This window comes from Lepus europaeus, chromosome 1 (genome assembly GCF_033115175.1).
Source record: "Lepus europaeus isolate LE1 chromosome 1, mLepTim1.pri, whole genome shotgun sequence".
Lineage (NCBI taxonomy): Eukaryota > Metazoa > Chordata > Mammalia > Lagomorpha > Leporidae > Lepus > Lepus europaeus.
Genome location: NC_084827.1, coordinates 134649290 through 134670268, shown reverse-complemented (window position 1 = coordinate 134670268; position 20979 = coordinate 134649290). Strand labels below are relative to the sequence as shown.

At 39.3% G+C, this 20979-nt stretch overlaps 1 protein-coding gene across 2 annotated transcripts in view; it reads left to right on the top strand.

The window, feature by feature from the left end:
* Positions 1–20979, top strand: part of STAT4 (signal transducer and activator of transcription 4) — a 146878-nt gene that overhangs the window by 84136 nt on the left and 41763 nt on the right. For both annotated transcript variants that reach the window (XM_062189370.1, XM_062189375.1), the window contains exons 4-6: positions 15219–15317; positions 16306–16398; positions 19987–20065. In XM_062189370.1, the coding sequence (XP_062045354.1) occupies positions 15219–15317; positions 16306–16398; positions 19987–20065 (271 nt within the window). The remainder of the gene's footprint in view (positions 1–15218; positions 15318–16305; positions 16399–19986; positions 20066–20979) is intronic.

Genomic DNA, 20979 nt, shown 5'->3' with positions numbered 1-20979 from the left:
CAGGATTTACTGGAAATTTTAGAGACCAGATTGTTTGAAACTTTGATTTTTTGAAGGCCTGTCAAAATGCCAAGAAGGCTCAAAATCCAGAATATCTGGTTGAAATAAGATTCCTTAAAATCATGACATAACATAGACCAAATTTGATCATTGTTACAAGGTGATTATTCAAATCTTTGAAAATAAGCACATATTTAAATAACCCATAGCTCTTAATAAAAATTCAGCTGTTTTTGAACAATTAGAATTTAACAGACATCAAGAGAACATAATAGATTACTTTAACACATTGCTTTAACAGAGCATCAGAGTTTAATTCTATGTCAAAGAGAAATTGAGCTTCCTGTGATCTTTTGCTGTGAGGTTTCCTTCCTTTACCTTCTTTCATATTGGTGACCATGTTTCTGTGTTTCTGTGTGTAACACATCTTTAAGCATCTTTTGCAGGGCAGGATGAGTGGCAACAAATTCTTTCAGTTTCTGTTTGCTATGAAAAGTCTTAATTTCACCTTCATTCACAAATGAGAGCTTGGCAGGATATAATATTCTGGGCTGGCAGTTTTTCTCTCTTAGTACCTGTGCTATGTCTCGCCATTCCCTTCTAGCTTGTAGGGTTTCTGATGAGAAGTCTGCTGTGAGTCTAATTGGAGATCCTCTAAGAGTAATCTGACATTTCTCTCTTGCACATTTTAGGATCTTTTCTTTATGTTTCACTGTGGTGAGTTTGATTACAACATGTCGTGGTGAGGATCTCTTTTGGTCATGTTTATTAGGGGTTCTATAAGCTTCCTGTATTAGGATGTCTCTGTCCTTCTCCAAACCTGGGAAATTTTCTGCTAGTATCTCACTGAAAATGCCTTCTAATCCTTTCTCCCTCTGCATGCCTTCAGGAACTCCTAGAACCCGAATGTTGGGTTTTTTAATAGTATCCTGTAGATTCCCGACAATATTTTTTAGATTTCTAATTTCTTCTTCTTTTCTTTGGTTTGCCTGTTTCCTTTCCTGTTCTCTGCCTTCTAAGTCTGATATTCTCTCTTCTGCTTCGCCCATTCTGTTTTTAAGGCTCCCTAATGTGTTTGTCATTTGATCTATTGAATTCTTCATTTCATTATGATTTCTCATCACTATCACAGTTTCTTGTTCTACTAGTTGTTTCATTTCATTTTGATTCCTCCTTAATATTTCATTTTCACGAGAGAGATTTTCTATCTTGTCCATTAAGGATTTCTGTAGTTCAAGAATTTATTTTTGAGAACTTTTTCATGTTCTTATCAATTTTTTGAGATCTGCTTCTTGCATTTCTTCTATCTCATCATCTTCATAATCTTGAATTGTGGTGTCTTTTTCATTTGGGGGTGTCATAGTATCTTCCTTGTTCTTGTTACCTCGGTTTTTGCGTTTGTTGTTTGGCATGTTGGAGATATTTGGTTTCTTCACTGTGGTGTTTTTTCTTGCTACACTATGGCTCTATATTAAGTGGACTGTCTGCTTTCAGTGGAGCCTTAGAGGCTTGAGATGAGTGTGGACTGAGAGCTGTGTTTGGTTCCTCAGGGTTGAGGGTGTGTCAAAGATGACACTCCCAGGTTAGGTGTGGTAAATCTCTCTTTCTTTCTTTCTTTTTTTGATTCAAAGGGGAAGTAATTCCGCACAGCTGAACGTAATTGGAGGTAGTTAGGCAAATGATATACCCACACGAGCCAGAGATTAGAAGCTCTTTCCCAAGGACCACACAGGGAATCTCTGCTGCCCTCAGTGTGGGCTCTAATTCTCCTGCAGTCTCCCACTGGGTTGTCAAGTTAGATGCTAATCTCCTGTTATTTCACCCCTCCCCCCAGAGTCAGGTTTTTCTGCTAGGCTCAGGGCCGGTGCAGACCTGAGGTCACCTTGCTTATGACATATGACCAAAATGGCGCCTGCTCTTTGTCTTGCTTGCCTTTGAGGGGTGAGCGGAGAGAGAGAAACTCGTGTCCTTATTGGTCACTTTTTTTTTTTCCTCTCTCTCTTCTAGTTAGCCTGGTGAACTTTTCCCCACGGAGTTTCAAGCCTCATTCCCTCTAGTCTCCTCTTTCCGCTTGCCCTCTGGTGTTTCGGGCTATTGAGGTTCGGCTCACCTCGCATTCCAGCGCTGGTGTATTGAGTCTGCCGCTGGTGTCCCGAACTTGGGCTCCCACGCTCTCCACACAGGTCCACAGTGAATCACTAGTTCCAGAAGAGTTTCCTCTGCTGTTTTTTCCCCTACTCTTCCTTGACCCTGCAGTATCTCCACTTTTATTAACCTGTCTCTCGCCCGGACTAATAGTGTGCTCCCTTCCTATTCCACCATCTTGCTGCTCAATCTGGGTTTGTTTTCTTATGGTTGAATTTTAAAGGTCTTCTCATATTATAGATAACAACCTCTTTCCAGACATGTTGTTTGCAAATAATTTCACCAAGTCTATGACTTGCCTTTTCATTCCTTTTTTTTTTTTTTTTTTGACATGCAGAGTTAGACAGTGAGAGACAGAGACAGAGAGAAAGGTCTTCCTTCCGTTGGTTTCCTCTGCAAATGACCGTTAGGGCTGGCACACTCTGCCGATCTGAAGCCAGGAGCCAGGTGCTTCCTCCTGGTCTCCCATGCGGGTGCAGGGCCCAAGCACTTGGACCATCCTCCACTACCTTCCCAGCCCACAGCAGAGAGCTGGACTGGAAGAAGAGCAACTGGGATAGAACCGGTGCCCCAACTGGGACTAGAACCCTGGGGTGGCGGTGCCGCAGGCAGAGGATTAGCCAAGTGAGCTGTGGCGCTGGCCTACTTTTCATTCCTTAAACAGTGTCTTTTGCAGAGCAGAGAATTTTAATGTTAAAAAAATCAAGCTAATCAATTATTCATTCACGGAATATGCCTTTTAGTTTTATCTAAAAAGTCACCATCAAACCCAAAGTCATCTAGATTGATTTTCTTCTGTGTTGTATTCTAAGGTGTCTTAGAGTTTTGCATTATAGATTTAGGTCTGTGGTCCCCCTTTAAGTTAATTTTCATGAAGGACCTAAGATCTGTGTCTATATTTTTTTCATTTAGATGTCTGGCTGTACCAGAGTCATTTAAAAAAAAAAAACTTTTTTGGGGACCAGCATGTGGTGCAGCATGTTAAGCTGCTTCCTGCGATGCTGGCATCCCATATAACACCAGTTCATGTCCTGGATGCTCTACTTGTTATCCAGCTCCCCACTAATGGCCTGGAAAAAGCAGCAGAAGATGGTCCAAGTGTTTGGGCCCCTGCCACCCTTGTGGGAGACCCAGATGAAGATCCTGGCTCCTGGTTTCAGCCTGGCTCTGCACTGGTGGTTGGGACCATGTGAGGAGTAAACCAGAAGTTGGAAGATCTCTCTTTCTCTGTCTCTCCCTCTCTCTGTGTAACTGTAACTTTCAAAATAAATAAATAAATCTTGAAAAAAGACCTTTATCAAAGAACTAGTGAGTATATTTATATGATCCTATTTTGGGATGTCCATTCTGATTCATTGATCTATTTGTTTATTCATTTGCTGATATCACAGTCTGGATTACTGTAGTTTTGCAGTCATTTCTGAAGTTGACTAATATCAGCCCTCTGATTTTCTCCTTCAATATTGTGGCATCCTGCAGCTTTTGCCTCTACAAATAAACTTAGAACCAGTAATCTACAAAATAACCTGAAAGAATTTTGGTTGGGATTTCTTTGAATCAATGGATAACTTGAGAATAATTGATATTTTGTTAATATTATTGAATCTTCTTATCTACGAATGTGTAGTATCTCTCCATTTATTTAATTCTTCATTGATTTTTTAAAGTTTTTGTAATTTTCATCAAATAGCCTTGTATGGAACTAATACATTTATATGTAAGTATTTTTGTTCTATTATAAATGGTATTGTATTTTTAATTTCAAATTCCAATTTTCTATTCCTAGAATGGAGGAAAGCAGTTGACTTTAGTAAATCAGTTTTGCATTTTGTAGCCTTGCTATTATGGTTTACTAATTCTGGGAGTTTTTGGTTGTGGTGGTGGTTTATTCTTTGGGATTTCTGCATAGACAATCATTCTATTAATAACCAAAGATAATTTTATCCCTTCTCTCCCAACTTGTATACTTTTAGTTTCATTTTCTTGCCTTATTGCATTTGTTACTACTTCCTTTATACTGCTGAATAGAAGTGGTGAGATGAGGCATCATTGCTTTTTTTCTTAGTCTTAGAAAAAGCATTAGTTTCTCATCTTTGAGTATATTGCTTGTAGATTCTTTTTTGGTACTTTTTTTTTAATCAAGTTGAAGTCATTCCTTTCCTTTCCTAGCAAGCTGATCTTTTTTTAATAATAAAAGACAACTGCTTTTTAAATTGATTAGACTAACCATTTAATCACCCTAATGACAATTAAGTCAGCTCTTTTTCAGTTTGGTGGAGTTTTCTGTTTTTTTTTTTTTTTTTTTTTTGCTTTGTTTTTTGCTGTGTAATTATCCTTAGGATTCTGGTAAGGTTTAGGTAGAAGCCATTGAGAAAAACTGCATGCTCACAACAGAGAGAAAGGAACAGTAAGAAGCTGAACCTGAGTTCACGCTGTGATGTAGAAACTGGCCAGTGTTGCTGATGTTGATAAGGAACAAGAGTGAAAATGACTTAACAGCAGTAGTTGTGATGATAAAGGGAGAGGTACCTAGTTGGCAACCAGAAGTATCCTGTAGATTGCCTCATATCCCACAGGTACTCCAAAGAAAGGAAAATTTGGATTGCAATATGGCAGCAAGTAGTTTGAAAATGAGACATCAAGGCCGGTGCCGCGGCTCACTAGGCTAATCCTCCGCCTTGCGGCGCCGGCACACCGGGTTCTAGTCCCTGCCGGGGCACCGATCCTGTCCCGGTTGCCCCTCTTCCAGGCCAGCTCTCTGCTGTGGCCAGGGAGTGCAGTGGAGGATGGCCCAAGTGCTTGGGCCCTGCACCCCATGGGAGACCAGGAGAAGCACCTGGCTCCTGCCATCGGATCAGCGCTGTGCGCTGGCCGCAGCGCGCCTACCGCGGCGGCCATTGGAGGGTGAACCAACGGCAAAAGGAAGACCTTTCTCTCTGTCTCTCTCTCACTGTCCACACTGCCTGTCAAAAATTAAAAAAAAAAAAAAAAAAAAGAAACCATAAAAAAAAAAAAGGAAAATGAGACATCAAAAAATGTGTAAGTGTGTTTAGCAGAAGATCTGGTATAGCAGAAGCAGTGTATCCCATCTCCTGGGCCTTATCATTTTAGTTTAATCAAGAATCCCAGCTTGTATCATCTGTATTACTTTTCTTCAACAGATTATAAAAGTAGATGTAAAAACACAGCAGTTACCAAAGTCCTTGTGTAGATCCCAGTGAGTTCCACGTTTCCCAGCTCGCCTTAGAAAAAATGGTTCACAGTATATTATTTTTGCCTGGCTTATCTTCCATGTTTCACTTTCTCACTCACCTGTGTTTTCTGGGATCCGCTCCTACTTAAACTACCGCACTGGAATCCTTGCCCCAGGCTTTATTGTTGGAGGAACCCAAGCTCAGACTGTTGTTCATTTTGTGTTTCTTCAGAATTCCATGTACCCTGTTGTCGTTATTACGTTCCTTGTACAGGAATCTCCTGAAACTTTTCCCTTTGTTTGACCTGGGACCCATTATACTCACCCTGCAGCTCTAGAATCACTGTCAGCAGAAAATGATGTATGAGAAGTCATTCACCACATGGAGGAAATTACTTAAATGTGATGTTAACTCTCCCAGGTGTGTTTACATTTTAAAGAGAATCATTGGGAATAGAAATTCAAAAGAAGGAGTATCTAATTGTGACCTCTCAAGCTCTGTGCCACATGATTGAAGGAGTTTACTTTGGTTAAACCCGCTCACATCCATTACTTCTTCTCTCGTGCTTCTTGAGCCATTTAGAAGAAAAAGAGCACATGAACTAGTCACATTTTAATGGCAGCTCAAATTTAGAAACTAGGTACAAGGACACTAGGAGAATTTGAAGGGAAGCCAATGAATTCAGAGAAAATAGCAAAACAAAATAAAAAGTGTATCCATTGAGTCTATGACACCTTTTCCCCGCATTTTAACATCTCTGAAACCAGAATGCATCTTATAATAAGTAACACCTTTTGCTATGTGGCACTCACAATGTTGTCATCATTGCCTGTGATGTGAACCTGAGTCATAGCTATTCATGTTGTTGTCACCTCAGCTGAATTATGTGCACTGCTGGTACAACATATGTTGAGTTTAATTGCTGTTTTAAAATTTAATCAAAATAGAACACTATGATTTAAGATTGAAAAACCAATTGTCATGTATATGGAATGGGATGGAAACAAACCAGCAGGATACAAATTTGACATTTGTGAAGCAAATATTTGTTACTGGATGAATGACCTTAAATTTCTTATTTTCTTGGAAAGCAACACTAACCTGCTTTTTAGAAAGAGAGGAAGATGAAATTGATGAAGTAGATGAAGTTGTATTATAATTTATAACTGAAATCCATGTAAAAAAAGATTGCCTTTCATGCAAAAAGAAACAGTGAGAAGAGAAATGGTCAAATATCTCATAAAAAATGAAAGAAATCTCTGTACAATAAGAGCCTGGAGGGAAAAAAATCATGCATTTCACAGTATTATCATTAAGATGCACAGCATCAATTTATCAGAAACATCCTGCTGACTGAACAGAGTGCACTTGCAATGTGAAGCCATTGAGGAGAAATGAATATATGTGCTTCATCAAACAGGCAGTGCAAGGGGGATTGGTTTTCCTTGGCAAGACTTCAAATTACACTATCAACGCAAAAGGACCTCTAAGGGGATCAAGAGCATGGATTTTAGCTGTGAAAAGGCAGAATATCACTGTGATCTCATGTCTAGCTGATAATTGCAGCAATTGACACCATATTTAGCTTTAAACTGCAATATGATGTCCAAGAATATGAACTTCTTCAAAGGTGTTATTGGGAGTGAAGCACAACAGTAAATCTGAGCACAATTAAAGGGAAATTTGAAGTCTTCTGAAAACAGACATCTGGAGAACTACCATATATTTTAATTCTTTTTTTAAAAAGATTTATTTATTTATTTGAAATTCAGAGTTACACAGAGAGAGGAGAGGCAGAGAAAGAGAGAGATAGAGAGAGAGGAGATCTTCCATCCGCTGGTTCACTCCCTAGATGGCCACAACAGCTGGAGCTGCGCTGATCTGAAGCCAGGATCCAGGAGCTTCCTCCAGGACTCCCACGTGGGTGCAGTGGAGATAGTCAGAGCCTTCTACTGCTTTCCCAGGCCATAGCAGAGAGCTGGATCGGAAGTGGAGCAGCCGGGTCTAGAACTGGCACCCATTAACCTGGTGCGCCACCGCGCTGGCCCCCATATATTTTAATTCTTGATAATTTCATGGACATCTGTCTGATTAAATAGTTAAATAATAGTGTCATCTGAAAATATAGTGATGTAGCTGTTAATCTTGAATTTATGACCAGACCGAACTTTCAGTCAACAAACCACGTAGGGACCATTTAGAGAAGGAATGTGAGGCAGGCGCCGCGGCTCAATAGGCTAATCCTCCACCTTGCGGCGCCGGCACACCGGGTTCTAGTCCCGGCCGGGGCGCCGGATTCTGTCACGGTTGCTCCTCTTCCAGGCCAGCTCTCTGCTGTGGCCCAGGAGTGCAGTGGAGGATGGCCCAAGTGCTTGGGCCCTGCACCCCATGGGAGACCAGGAGAAGCACCTGGCTCCTGCCTTCGCATCAGCTTGGTGCGCCAGCTGCAGCGAGCCAGCCGCAGCAGCCATTGGAGGGTTAACCAATGACAAAGGAAGACCTTTGTCTCTGTCTCTCTCTCATTGTCCACTCTGCCTGTCAAAAAAAAAAAAAAAAAAAAAAAGAAGGAATGTGAGTCCTGCTTCTTGTTGGAAAACCTTTTACTGAGAACTTCTGAGAAGATCAGAAAAGTGCCAGCATCAAAATACAATGGAGGAGATTGTTGTGCATATTCTAAAGAAAGGATGCATCACTGACATCCTTGATGACCCAAAGGACAATATTAGTGTAAGAGATATTCAAGAGGCCAGCGTTGTAGCATAGCGGATAAAGCCGCCACCTGCAGTGCCAGCATCCCATATGGGTGCCGGATGGAGTCCCGGAAGCTCTACTTCCTATCCAGCTTTCTGCTATGGCCTGGTAAAGCAGTAGAAGACGGCCCAAGTCCTCGGGCCCCTGTACCTGCATGGGAGACCTGGAAGAAGCTCCTGGCTCCTGGCTTCGGATTGACACAGCTCGGCCATTGTGGCTAGTTGGGGAGTGAACCATCAGATGGAAGATCTCTCTCTCTCTCTCTCTCTCTCTCTCTCTCTCTCTGCCACTCCTCTCTCTGTGTAACTCTGACTTTCAAATAAATAAATTTAACAAAAAAAGAAAGTAGGAAGGAGCAAAGGAAGGAAGATGAAGGGAGAAAAAGGGAGTGGAGGGATCAAGGGAAATATTATATTCTTAGAACTGTATCTATGAGCTACTTTGAATCTGTTCTCTTTGTATTAATATCACATTAATGTGAGAATTGTGTTGTAGTAATTATCATGCATTTGCGGTGACCCTGGGACTTGAATGTATTAATAAATCCCCTTAAAATAAGAAAAGCATTATGTCATACTTTATGTATTTGCTTCTAAGCAAAAAGTGTTAATAAAGATCAGTTCATAGTAATGAAAGATTTTACTCATTAGTAATATGATTCCTATACAACTAGTCTGAATATGTATGACAAGAACCACAGGTGAAAAATTCACCAAGTGGATTTTAACATACCTCTTTCAATCGCTGATAACAATGTTGAGGCAAGAAAAACCAGCAAGATTGTAGAAAGTTGAACAAAACACTTAACAACCTTCGTTTAATGAAACTGTATGAAACATTTGCCACCAACTGCTGCTGAATCCACATTCTTTACAAACTCACGTGAAGCATTTACAGAGTATCCGTAATGTGGGCTGCAAAGCAGCTCTCAATATGTTTAAAGTAGTTGAAGTCTTTCAAAGCATGTTTTCTGATCAAAATTAAGTTATGCTAAAAAGGATAAAGTATTACGTTGTACATCTAGAGTCAGGACAAGAGCTGATCAGGTCATTGTTTCTTATAGTGTCCATTTCACTTCAACAGGTTTCCCCTTTGGTGTTCAGTTGTCACCGATCAGGGAAAACAAATGATATTTGTCCCTTTGGGACTGGCTTAATTCACTCAGCATGATGTTTTCCAGATTCCTCCATCTTGTTGCAAATGACTGGGTTTCATTGTTCCTTACTGCTGTATAATATTCTATGGAGTACATGTCCCATAATTTCTTTATCCAGTCTACTGTTGATGGGCATTTGGGTTGGTTCCAGGTCTTAGCTATTGTGAATTGAGCTGCAATAAACATTAAGGTGCAGGCAGCTTTTTTGTTTGCCAATTTAATTTCCTTTGGGTAAATTCCAAGGAGTGGGATGGCTGGGTTGTATGGTAGGGTTATGTTCAGGTTTCTGAGGAATCTCCAGACTGACTTCCATAGTGGCTTAACCAGTTTACATTCCCACCAACAGTGGGTTAGTGTCCCTTTTTCCCCACATCCTCTCCAGCATCTATTATTGGTAGATTTCTGAATGTGAGCCATTCTCACCGGGGTGAGGTGAAACCTCATTGTGGTTTTGATTTGCATTTCTCTGATTGCTAGTGATCTTGAACATTTTTTCATGTGTCTGTTGGCCATTTGGATTTCCTCTTTTGAAAAATGTCTATTGAGGTCCTTGGCCCATCTCTTAAGTGGGTTGTTTGTTTTGTTGTTGTGGAGTTTCTTGATTTCTGACCTGATCAGCTCTTGTCCTGACTCTAGATGTACAATGTAATACTTTATCCTTTTTAGTATTTTTTTTGTTCTAGTACTATTGGTTGAACTCTGTAATTAACACACAATTATCCTTAGGTGTTTAAATTTTAACTGAAAAGTGATCCCTGTTAAATCTAAGAGTGGGAATAAGAGAGGGAGGAGATGTACAATTTGGGACATGCTCAATCGGACTTGCCCCAAATGGTGGGGTTAGAAATGTGCCAGGGGATTCCAATACAATCCCACCAAGGTGGCATGTACCAATGCCATCTCACTAGTTCAAGTGATCAATTTCAGTTCACAATTGATCACACTGATAGGTCTAAGAGTCAAAGGGATCACACAAATAAGGCAAGTGTCTGCTAATACTAACTGATAGAATCAAAAAGGGAGAGAAAGATCCAACATGGGAAGTGGGATGCACAGCAGACTCATAGAATGGCAGTCGTCCTAAACAACACTCTGGCCTCAGAATCAGCCCTTAAGGCATTCGGATCTGGCTGAAGAGCCCATGAGAGTGTTGTAGGCATGGAAAGCCAAGATACCATGGAAAAGAAAAAAAAAAAAAAAAAAGAAGACCTAAATGAAAGATCTCTGTGAGTGAGATCCCAGTGGAAAGAACGGGGCCATCAAAGAAGGAGGTACCTTTCTCTGAAGGGAGGAGAGAACTTCCACTTTGACTATGACCCTATCAGAATAAGATCAAAGTCAGCGAACCCTAAAGGCTTCCATAGCCCTGGCAGCTCATGACTAGAGCCTAGGGAGATTACTGACGCCATGAACAGGAGTGTCAAATTGTTAAGTCAGCAACAGGAGTCACTGTGTACTTACATCCCATGTGGGATCTGTCCTTAATGTGTTGTCTAATGTGCAGTGATGCTATAACTAGTACTGAAACAGTATTTTTACACTTTGTGTTTCTGTGTGGGTACAAACTGATGAGATCTTTACTAATTATATACTGAATCGATCTTCTGTATTAAAGATAATTGGAAATGAAAAAAAAAAACAAAAACAAAAACCTGGTGTGAAATTGGAAATGGCATAGAAAATTAATTATTTTTTTAAAAAAATATTATGTAGGATCTCTGTCTTTAATGTGCTGTACACTCTTATTTAATGCTATAACTAGTACTCAAACAGTATTTTTTTCACTTTGTGTTGCTATATGGGGGCAAACTGTTGAAATCGTTACCTAATATATACTAAACTGATCTTCTGTATATAAAGAGAATTGAAAATGAATCTTGATGTGAATGGAAGGGGAGAGGGAGCGGGAAAGGGGAGGGTTGTGGGTGGGAGGGAAGTTATGGGAGGGGGGAAGCCATTGTAACCCATAGGCTGTACTTTGGAAATTTATATTCATTAAATAAAAGTGTAATAAAAAAATTAAGTTATGCAAGAAATCAACTTTTAAAAGATAAGCAAAAAGTCCTTATGTTAAAAATGAACCAATATATGTATAAATAATTCTTTATAGAGAAATCCTGATGGAAATTAGATGATTGAAATGGAGAGAAATTCTATCAATATTTCCAGAAGAATTCTACAGATAAAATTACAGAATTACTAAGAGATATTACAAAGATATTATTATATTCCATAAGAGTTTAGCAAGGTTGCAGGCCTCAAAATCAATATACAGGAGGCAGCATTGTGGCATAGCAGGTAAAGCCTCCTGCGATGCCAGCATCCCATATCAATGCCAGTTTGAGACCCAGCTGCTCCACTTCCAGTCTAGCTCCCTGCTAGTAATATGCCTGGGAAAGCAGCGGAGGATGGCCCAAGTGCTTGGGACCCTGCACCCATGTGGGAGAACTGGATAAGGTTCCTGGCTCCTGGCTCCTGGCTCTGGCCTGGCCCAGTTCTGGCCATTGTGGCCATTTAGGGAGTGAACTAGCTGATGGAAGATTCTCTCTCTCTCTCTCTGTTTCTGTCTCTTCTTCTCTCTATGTGACTCTGAATATCAAATAAATAAATAAATCTTAAAAAAATCAATACACAAAAGTCAATTATATTCCATGCCAGTATCAAAAATAATACCAACTATATAGAAATAAACCTAACACAAAGTGTTTGAGTTCTTTGTGTGGATATTTGTTTAGAAAAACATTAAAGAAAACCCAAATAAATGGGTTAGAGTATGATGATAAAGATGCTAGGCCTCTGTGAATTTATCTAAAGATTTAATGCCATTCAAATTCTCAACATGAGTTTGTGTGTAACCTGACAAGTTGATTATATACTTTATATGGGAAATGCAAAGGAAACCTCTTCTACTTCACATCATGATTATTATAAAGCTCTGGGAATGAAGAGAATCTGTTGAGGAAGGAGAGAGAGAACCCTAAGAAGGAATGGAATACAGAACAAGCCCACTCACGCAGGGACCTGTGACAGAGCTGGCCCAGCAGAGTGGCAGTGGGATAATGGCGTGCTCAATAAATATTCTTAAAACTGCATATCCATAAGGAAAAAAGTGAAAGGAACCTGTTATCCCAAAAGCTGAAAGTAAATTATCGTTAACTACAAAACTAAAGATGCTTAAAAAGACAGTGTGGGGCAGGCGTTTTATGCAGCAGTTAAGATACTGCTGCAATGCCTGTTTCCCGTATCAAGCCGCGTGCTGGCTGTCCATTCCAGCTTCGTTTCAGTGAGCACCAAGGAGGCAGTAGGTGATGGCTCAAGCGCTTGGGTCCCTGCCACCTACTTGAGAGACTCAGAGTGCTTAGTGCCTGGCTTTGGCCTGGTCTAGGCCTAGCTGTCGCAGGCATTTGGGGAGTGAACCAGTGGATGGAAGATCTATCTCTATCTCCATCTCTAATCTGTCATCTCTATCTGTAGCTAAATCTCTCTCCCTGTCTTTCAAACAAAATGAAAAAAATGTTTTAAATATTTTTAAAAGACAAGTAGGAAGAAATCTCCATGACTGCAGCTTAGATTTGTTAACTAAGTGATGGAGAGCACTAAGCAGAAAGGAAAATATTTGGAAGTTTGACTTCATTAAAATTACAAACTTGTTTATGGACACTAGGAGACAGTGAAAGGACAAGAAAGAGTAGAAGATATTGCAGCACACATGCATCGGAGAGACTGATACACCATAGGAAATGGGCAGTTTCTCTCTCCTCGGCTTTCTCTTTCTTCCTTCCACCAACATGCACTTACTAGGTTGTTTTGTCATCATCATTTTGAGGATTCTATACTTGGTATCTACTGATATGTCTTTGGTACTTAGGAAAATAAAAGTGCTAACCTGGTATTGAATCTATAGTGATCAGTTTTCCATAAGATGTTTTCGTTTCAAATATTTACTGAGGTACTAAGTTAGGAGAAATGCAAAAGAAAATGCAAAGATATCCTGAATGAAAACAGTGTTGATTCTTGACTCTTAAAAATGAGAAAAAATGAAGGGGCCAGCTGCAGTGCCAGCGTCCATACAGGCGCCCATTCAACTCCCGGCTGCTCCACTCACAAGTGGAGCTCTGTGCTTTGGCCTGGGAAAGCAGTAGAAGATGGCCCAAGTCCTTGGGCCTTTCCACCCGCTTGGGAGACCCGGAAGAAGCTCCTGGCTCCTGGCTTCAGATCAGTGCAACTCTGGCTGTTGCGGCCAATTGGGTAGTGCACCAAAAGATGGAAGACCTCTCTCTTTCTCTCTCTCTGTCTCTCCTTCTCTCTCTGTGTAACTCTAACTTTCAAATAAATAAATAAATCTTTAAAAAATTAGAAAAAATGAATCTTGTAACCTCACAAAATAGGGGAGAAAGTGAATCTGAAAAGAAGTTCAAGAAAGGGAAATGAAAAAGTGTTCTACAGAATTGAGAAATATTGAAAGATAATATCTGAATGACCAAGGAAATGTCCCATAATAGTCAGAAAAATGAAAACAAATATTGGTAATTATTGGAGTCTTAGAAGGAATCCAGCTCTTAAATGGGGAGAGTTGTCAAGTTTACATTAATAATAGAGCTTCCAAATCCACCCTAGAAGAAATCTCTTTGTTTTAACAATGGAATAGTTTTTAATAAATGCAAGGCAAAGTGAGAAAACAAAACTTTTCTTGCAGAAGTGAATGTAAATTATCTGAAAAAAATCACTGGTTGGAAAAATTAACAGGAGTTCTAATGAGAGAGTCTGAAACTGTCCATGTACAGAAATCAGAAATTTTTATGTCTTTACCTTCTGAGTTTCGGTCAATTCATTATTTTTTTTTCTTCTTTTTTGAAATTTCCAATTTAATGGGAGAAAGGGGTTTTAGAAGACTTTGGAATCTGAAAGAGTGTCAAATCCACATGGTTGGTGCTTCTTCTAAGTTTTACAAATAGAAGTGTTAACTAAAGGTGCTTCATCTAATAAAATTGTGGCAATAGACAAAGCCATGAAAATGTTTACAAGCAATAACCTCATTTTTCAGTTACCAGTCTGTGAATCTACTTTTGATTAATTGTTGATTTTCATGTTGTGGATTATTATTTTTTTCTACTACTCTCCTTCAGTGAGGAGAGTAGAGGGAGACCAAACAACTCCATTTGTCTGCTGTGCTGCTTTCTGTAAATCCTGCCTTTGGAAACGTCTACTAATCGAGCTGAACCAATGGTGATGTTCAAATTGGTCCTGTAAGTTAAGGTTAGAAAACTCAGACACTTACAGAGGTCTTGCACGTAAGATGAATGAGTGCTTGGCACTGAGAGTGGGTGTTACGTGACTCTCCTAAGGGATTCCAGTATATTAATTTACACAGTATACCTGTTGGCTGGATTAGACCCCCAGGCCGTCAGTTTATTCTATCTGTACCATTCGCCTTGGTACAAAAATATGTATATGCTTTGATATCATGAAACGCTGTTGCTGGAATGTGAAGTATAGTTTCACATGAGTGTACTAATGTAGTCAATATTGACAATACCAAATATGGGCCAAAGAAAAAATTTAAAATCATGAAGTACAAAACTAAAAAAAAAAAAAAACAACAACAGCTGGAACCACCCTGGTCCATGATAATTTATGGAGGAGCAACTCTTTTATCGAAAACCTGACGTAAGTCTAAAGTAAACTGCCCCCTTTGAGTATATGTTCAAGTTATTGCCTCAAAAGCTGCCCAGAAGCAATTTTTAGCTGTTAAAAGTGACTTTTGAAGATAAAGAGAACAATATGAATTCTTTGGGAGGTCTGTGTTCACAGCATGAGTTTCTGTAGCTTTATAATAGAATAGATTATTAGCACAAATCTCAAATAATTTTCATGTTTTAAAGAAGATTATTGTTGGTTTCCAAGCACTGATGTTTCTTTATGATGCATATAGTTAAACTTTTATGTTGTTTTTTGTCACTTTTTTTCCCCAGGGAAAATTTCATGGCAATCCAATGCATGTAGCTGTAGTTATTTCAAATTGTCTAAGGGAAGAAAGGAGAATATTGGCTGCAGCCAACATGCCGGTCCAGGTAATATTTTCTGAATTCATGATTTTGTTATTACTTTGAGCTTAAATTTTTCTGAAACAGAAATTATTTTCTTCTGACTCAGTTTCTTTTGCCAGCCTTAGTGTAACTACCACCCTTTCAGTCCCTTGCAGTCAAGGTTAACTTGACAAATATATATACACACATCTACATGCATGTAAAAGCAATAAAAATCTTATACATATGAAAGAGCCTCAAAAACTTCACAGAAAATGGAATTACAAGATAATGTAATCTGTCTATGAACTTTTTGAGGCTCCTTCATATGTGGTATTTTTATAACTTTCTCTGATCCTTAACACTATTTACACCATTAAATATTTTTCTATGGCATTATTTTTATTTATTTTTTGATAATGAATTCTTTTTTGAAAACTTTTATTTAATAAATATAAATTGTGAAAGTACAACTTTTTGATTATAGCAGTTTTTCCCCCCATGACCACCCTCCCACTCACAAACCATCCCATCTCCTATTCTCTCTCCCATCCCATTCTTCATAAAGATTCATTTTTAATTATCTTTATTATACAGAAGATCAACTTAGTATATAGTAAGTAAAGAAGTAAGGATTTCAACAGATTGCACCCACACAGACACACAAAGAATAAAGTACTGTTTGAATACTAGTTTTACCATTAATTCACATAGTACAACACATTAAGGACAGAGATCCTACATGGGGAGTAAGTGCACAGTGACTCCTGTTGTTGATTTAGCAATTGACACTCTTATTTATGACGTCAGTAATCACTCGAGGCTCTTGTCATAAGCTGCCAAGGCTATGGAAGCCTGTTGAGTTCACAGACTCTGACCTTATTTATTATTGCATTATTTGTAATGATTGTGAAGTATGTTATATCACATCGACTCAAACTTCAGTTTGAAGTATGCACTATGTAGATTGTGTTCATCTTAAGCCTACTTTATCAACATCAGTGAAACTTCAAGCCTTTTTTTTTTTAAACAGGGACCTCTGGAGAAATCTTTGCAAAGTTCTTCAGTTTCAGAAAGACAGAGAAATGTGGAGCACAAAGTGGCTGCCATTAAAAACAGTGTGCAGGTGAGTGATGCTCTAAACATACCAGATAACCAGCCAGCTACTCTCCCCGTAAGGTTAGCTTTTCTCCTGTGGGCCCAAAAATAATGTATGCAGAAATCACTGGGAAATTTGTTAATAATCTGTCACACACTATTCTGTATAGAGAAGCTTTCTTTGGCAGTTTTGTACTCCAATTTGAACTTATTTGACATAGGACTTTTTCTTCTTGAGTGTGCCTTTATTATTATAAAGTTGTTCATTACATTCCTTTACTGTCTTTTGAACATCTGTAGAATCTGTAGTGATGTCACACGTCTCATTTGACTTAGGTTAATTTTTTGTTGCTGTTCCTAATCAGCCTGGCTAGAGATTTATTGATTTTATGGATCTAGAGAAGATTTCTTAAACATAACTAGCTTTCCATCATGTTATAAGGTAGAATGATAATTTTCCTTCCCAAAGCCTACATAGCATTCATTTCTTTGTTCTTTATATAAAAATAATAGCAATTCCATAGAATTAAATAAAGTGTGAAAACTTAGAGGTAAACTGCCCCATATATTGTCTGAATAGTGGACCAATGGTCTAAATAATATTTCTAAGTATTTACCTTCAGCTTCTGATTTAGCAGTCCACTATAGCAAGGAGACACAGAAAAGTCCCTCCTTGTGTTACTGGAAAGGCTAGTGACTATCCCCAAACAACTCACCATACACCTTTCTCCTACAGGCCCAAAGTTAATATATAGAGAATTCATAGGGCTATTTGTTAATAAGATAAACATCTTTTTCACCCACTATGTTTATATAGGAAAGAAAGAATCGGGCTCTCAGATGAACCTAAACAAAACATTTTGGCACATTGTAATGTTAAAAACAAGGGCTGTACTGACTACAAGTGTATAATGGCGGAAGACATTATTTTATTACAGTAAGAATATTTAAGCACATTAATCAACTACACAGATGGGTTTCTGCACCCCGCTCAAGTTCCTTTTTAATTCCCAAGAAGAGTGGCGCAGCAGACACAAACCTTTTGGAGCGCCAACCAGATCCCTTCAGCGGGCCTGCACATCCCCAGCTGCTGCTACTGACTTCTCTGGAGCATGCCTCTGCAGAAGTCCCGGGCTGTCTTCAGAAAATAGCGGAGTGACCCAGGACGGAAGAAGAGGCTTTTTCAAGTGGGGTTAGCTCTGATGCATACCATGCTCCTGAGTTTCTTAGGGCATCAAATCATAGTTAGACCCCAGCAAAGACCACGTGCTTGCTTAGCTCTTTCCTCTTTCTTATCCCTCTCTTTGTATCCTTCCTCAGTAATTCCCATGTGCCAGATCCCTGTCCCAGGCCCTGACTCCGGCAAGCCTAGCCACGCCTAGGAAAGCAGTGCTTTTTGATCAACTTCTTTCCCCCTCTTATGCCGTAGCCTCAATCCCGCTGTGGAACGTTTTGGAATGTGGCATTCTCTCAGACTGTCAAGAAAGCTTTTGACAGTTATTTCTGGGTGTTTCCACATTTTGCAGTTACTGACAACAACATGTGAAATGTTTTCAATTGCTTACCCTAGCATTGACTTTGAGTTAAGATGTTGCTTTTATACACTTTTCTTTTTCTAGTTTCTAATTTCAAAATCAAAAGATGGAACCCTATTATATCTCTGCTTTGAAACTGTCATATTTTGCCACATTTTCTCAATTATGAATTTTAGTAACCCCTGGCCTTTCATAGGTCTCTGTCTTCAGAAATTATCATTAAAGTTAAATGCAGATGGTAACAGGGTGTAGTGAAAAGAGAATAAACACTCTGAAGCTAAACTAGACTGCATTTGAATTCCATGTTGAGTGTCTATCACTGTATGATTTGAGACTCAATTTTCTTGTGTGAAAAATGGAAATAATTTACTTTGCAGATTGCTGAGATGATAATATATATTAGGTTTAGGACCCCATTTGCTCAAAAATGTTCACAATTATTATGGATGGGTAGACACTATACTTTGTGTTAGTACTTTGTTTCTTTTCTAAGGTTCATAAATATTGAGAAATCATTTCAGAGAATGACATAGAAAACCGAGAGAAGCACAGTAATCATAGCTAGTGTTTAAGAAACAGGTGCTGCCAGCACCACAGCTCAATAAGCTAATCCTCCGCCTGCGGTGACGGCACACCGGTTCTAGTCCCGGTCGGGGTGCCGGATTCTGTCCTGGTCGCTCCTCTTCCAGGCCAGCTCTCTGCTGTGGCCCGGGAGCGCAGTGGAGGATGGCCCAAGTGCTTGGGCCCTGCACCCGCATGGGAGACCAGGAGAAGCACCTGGCTCCTGGCTTCAGATCAGCACGGTGTGCTGGCCGCAGCGCGCCAGCCGCAGCGGCCATTGGGGAGTGAACCAACGGCAAAGGAAGACCTTTCTCTCTGTCTCTCTCTCACTGTCCACTCTGCCTATCAAAAAAAAAAAAAAAGAAAGAAAGAAAGAAAAGAAAAGAAAAGAAAAGAAAAGAAAAGAAAAGAAAAGAAAAGAAAAGAAACATGTGCTGACACCAGGCATCTTTTAGGCAATTTTGACTCTCGTGATCTTGGAAAAGCTCTGTGAGGTAGATACTGTTACTACCTTTCCTCCCTCCCTACCTTCTGCCCCACCACATCTTATAGATGGGGAAGCTGAAATGCAAAGATATGTGATCAGGTTCATACACTAAGTAAGTCACCAAGTTGGGACTGATTCAGAGCCTCTTACCCAAAAGTTGATATTTTTAATAAGCAATAATTTAGCTGATGGAAATTGTGGAGAAAGGGCTGTTGGGAGTAGATGTATGTTCCTAAGAGAAGACTTGTTGGAGTTAGCGAGCAGTGGAACATTTGACTTCCTAAGAAGAAAGGGAAGTGGTGGGAAGTCTAGGAAGCAGCAGATCTATCTTGGTTAAGGGTGTGGGGGCCAGGCTCGCCCACCAAAGTCCTCATGGAGAAGGTGTGTGACCTTGGGCACATTACTTCCCATCCTCATACCTATGCTTCTTCATCTGTATTGAGAATGACCTACTTTTTGGGTGATAATATGTGAAAAACCTTTAGCTCAGATATCTTAACTCTTCGTTCTGGTCAGGGACACATACCTAGGCTTGGAGACAAGAAAACAGACAGAAATAAACAGAAGACATAGAGGAAGCATCAACATGTTTTAATAACTAGAAAGAAAAAAACATGTAGGCTGAATTGTCATAAACTGCAGCTTATTTGAATAGAGAATCAATCAGTGATAATTAGTACATTAATATAGAATTATCCAAGAGTTTTAAAAGTGCAAAGTACCCATCTTCTCCAGTAAAAGCAAAACCAGATTAGCATTATTGGTAACTACTTAAGAAATGAGGGAGAAGATGCTAAGAGATCTCCAAACAAGCAGAAAGAAACAAAATATAGAAGAAAAAAAAAGTGGAACAGCAAGTTCAACCTAGTTCTTCCAGCATCATTCCACTTTCATACAAATTAGTTATTCAGAAACAGAGATTCATTAGTGTCTTTGAGTGCACCAAGCGGCGGTATTCTAAAATACTTATGATGCTGTTTCCTTGGCAAGCTTCACTGTAGCAGCAGAGTGACTGTGTTTTCTTTGTTCAAAGATGACAGAACAAGACACCAAATACTTAGAAGATCTGCAAGATGAATTTGACTACAGGTACAAAACGATTCAGACAATGGGTAAGTTTTTTGTCTATAATCCTACATGGGGACATAAAGACAGCATGGCTAGGATTTCTTCTTTACTGACAAAGTTGAGAAGTACATTTATCTACTACACTTAGTGAGCATTTTTTTTTAATTGGAGAGAAGTTGTAGGTAAGGAGTATTTTTTATTTTTTTTTTTTGCTTTTTCTCTTCTCTCCCCATGTAAATACATACGTATACATTTTTTAAACCAACTGATTCAAAGCTGATTACAAATTACATGAGAAACTACCCCTACTTTAACATACATCTCAAAAAATAAAGGAGCAGGTGTTTGGTGCGGTAGTTATGCCTTTTGGGGCACCCACATCTCATATCAGGGGGCCTAGATTTGAGTCCCACCTCTGTTTCTGATCCAGCTTTCTGCTTAGGCATACCCTGGGAAGTGTATTTGGGTTCTTGCCACTCACATGGGCAACTCAAATTGAGTTTCTGGCTCCTGGCTTCTACCTGGCCCAACCCTGCCTGTTGTCGGTTTTTCCAGAGTGAATCAGTGGGTGGAAGATCACTGTCTGGCTTTCTCTGTGTCTGTCTCTCTCTACTTTTCAAATAAAAAATTTTGAAAAGAAATATTTTCTTGTAGACTCAAAATATCACTGTCACAACTAACAGAAGTAGTAGTAATTGCCTAATATGATCAAGGAGTTACTAAAAGCATCCCTGAGTTTTTTGTTGTTGTTGTTGTTTTGTTTGTTTGTTTTTTAATTTTTATTTAGTAAATATAAATTTCAAAAGTATAGTTTATGGATTACAATGGCTTTCCCCCCCATAATTTCCCTCCCACTCTCACCCCTCCCATCTCCCACTCGCTCTCCCATTCCATTCACATCAAGATTCATTTTCAATTCTCTGTATATACAGAAGATCAATTTAGTATATATTAAGTA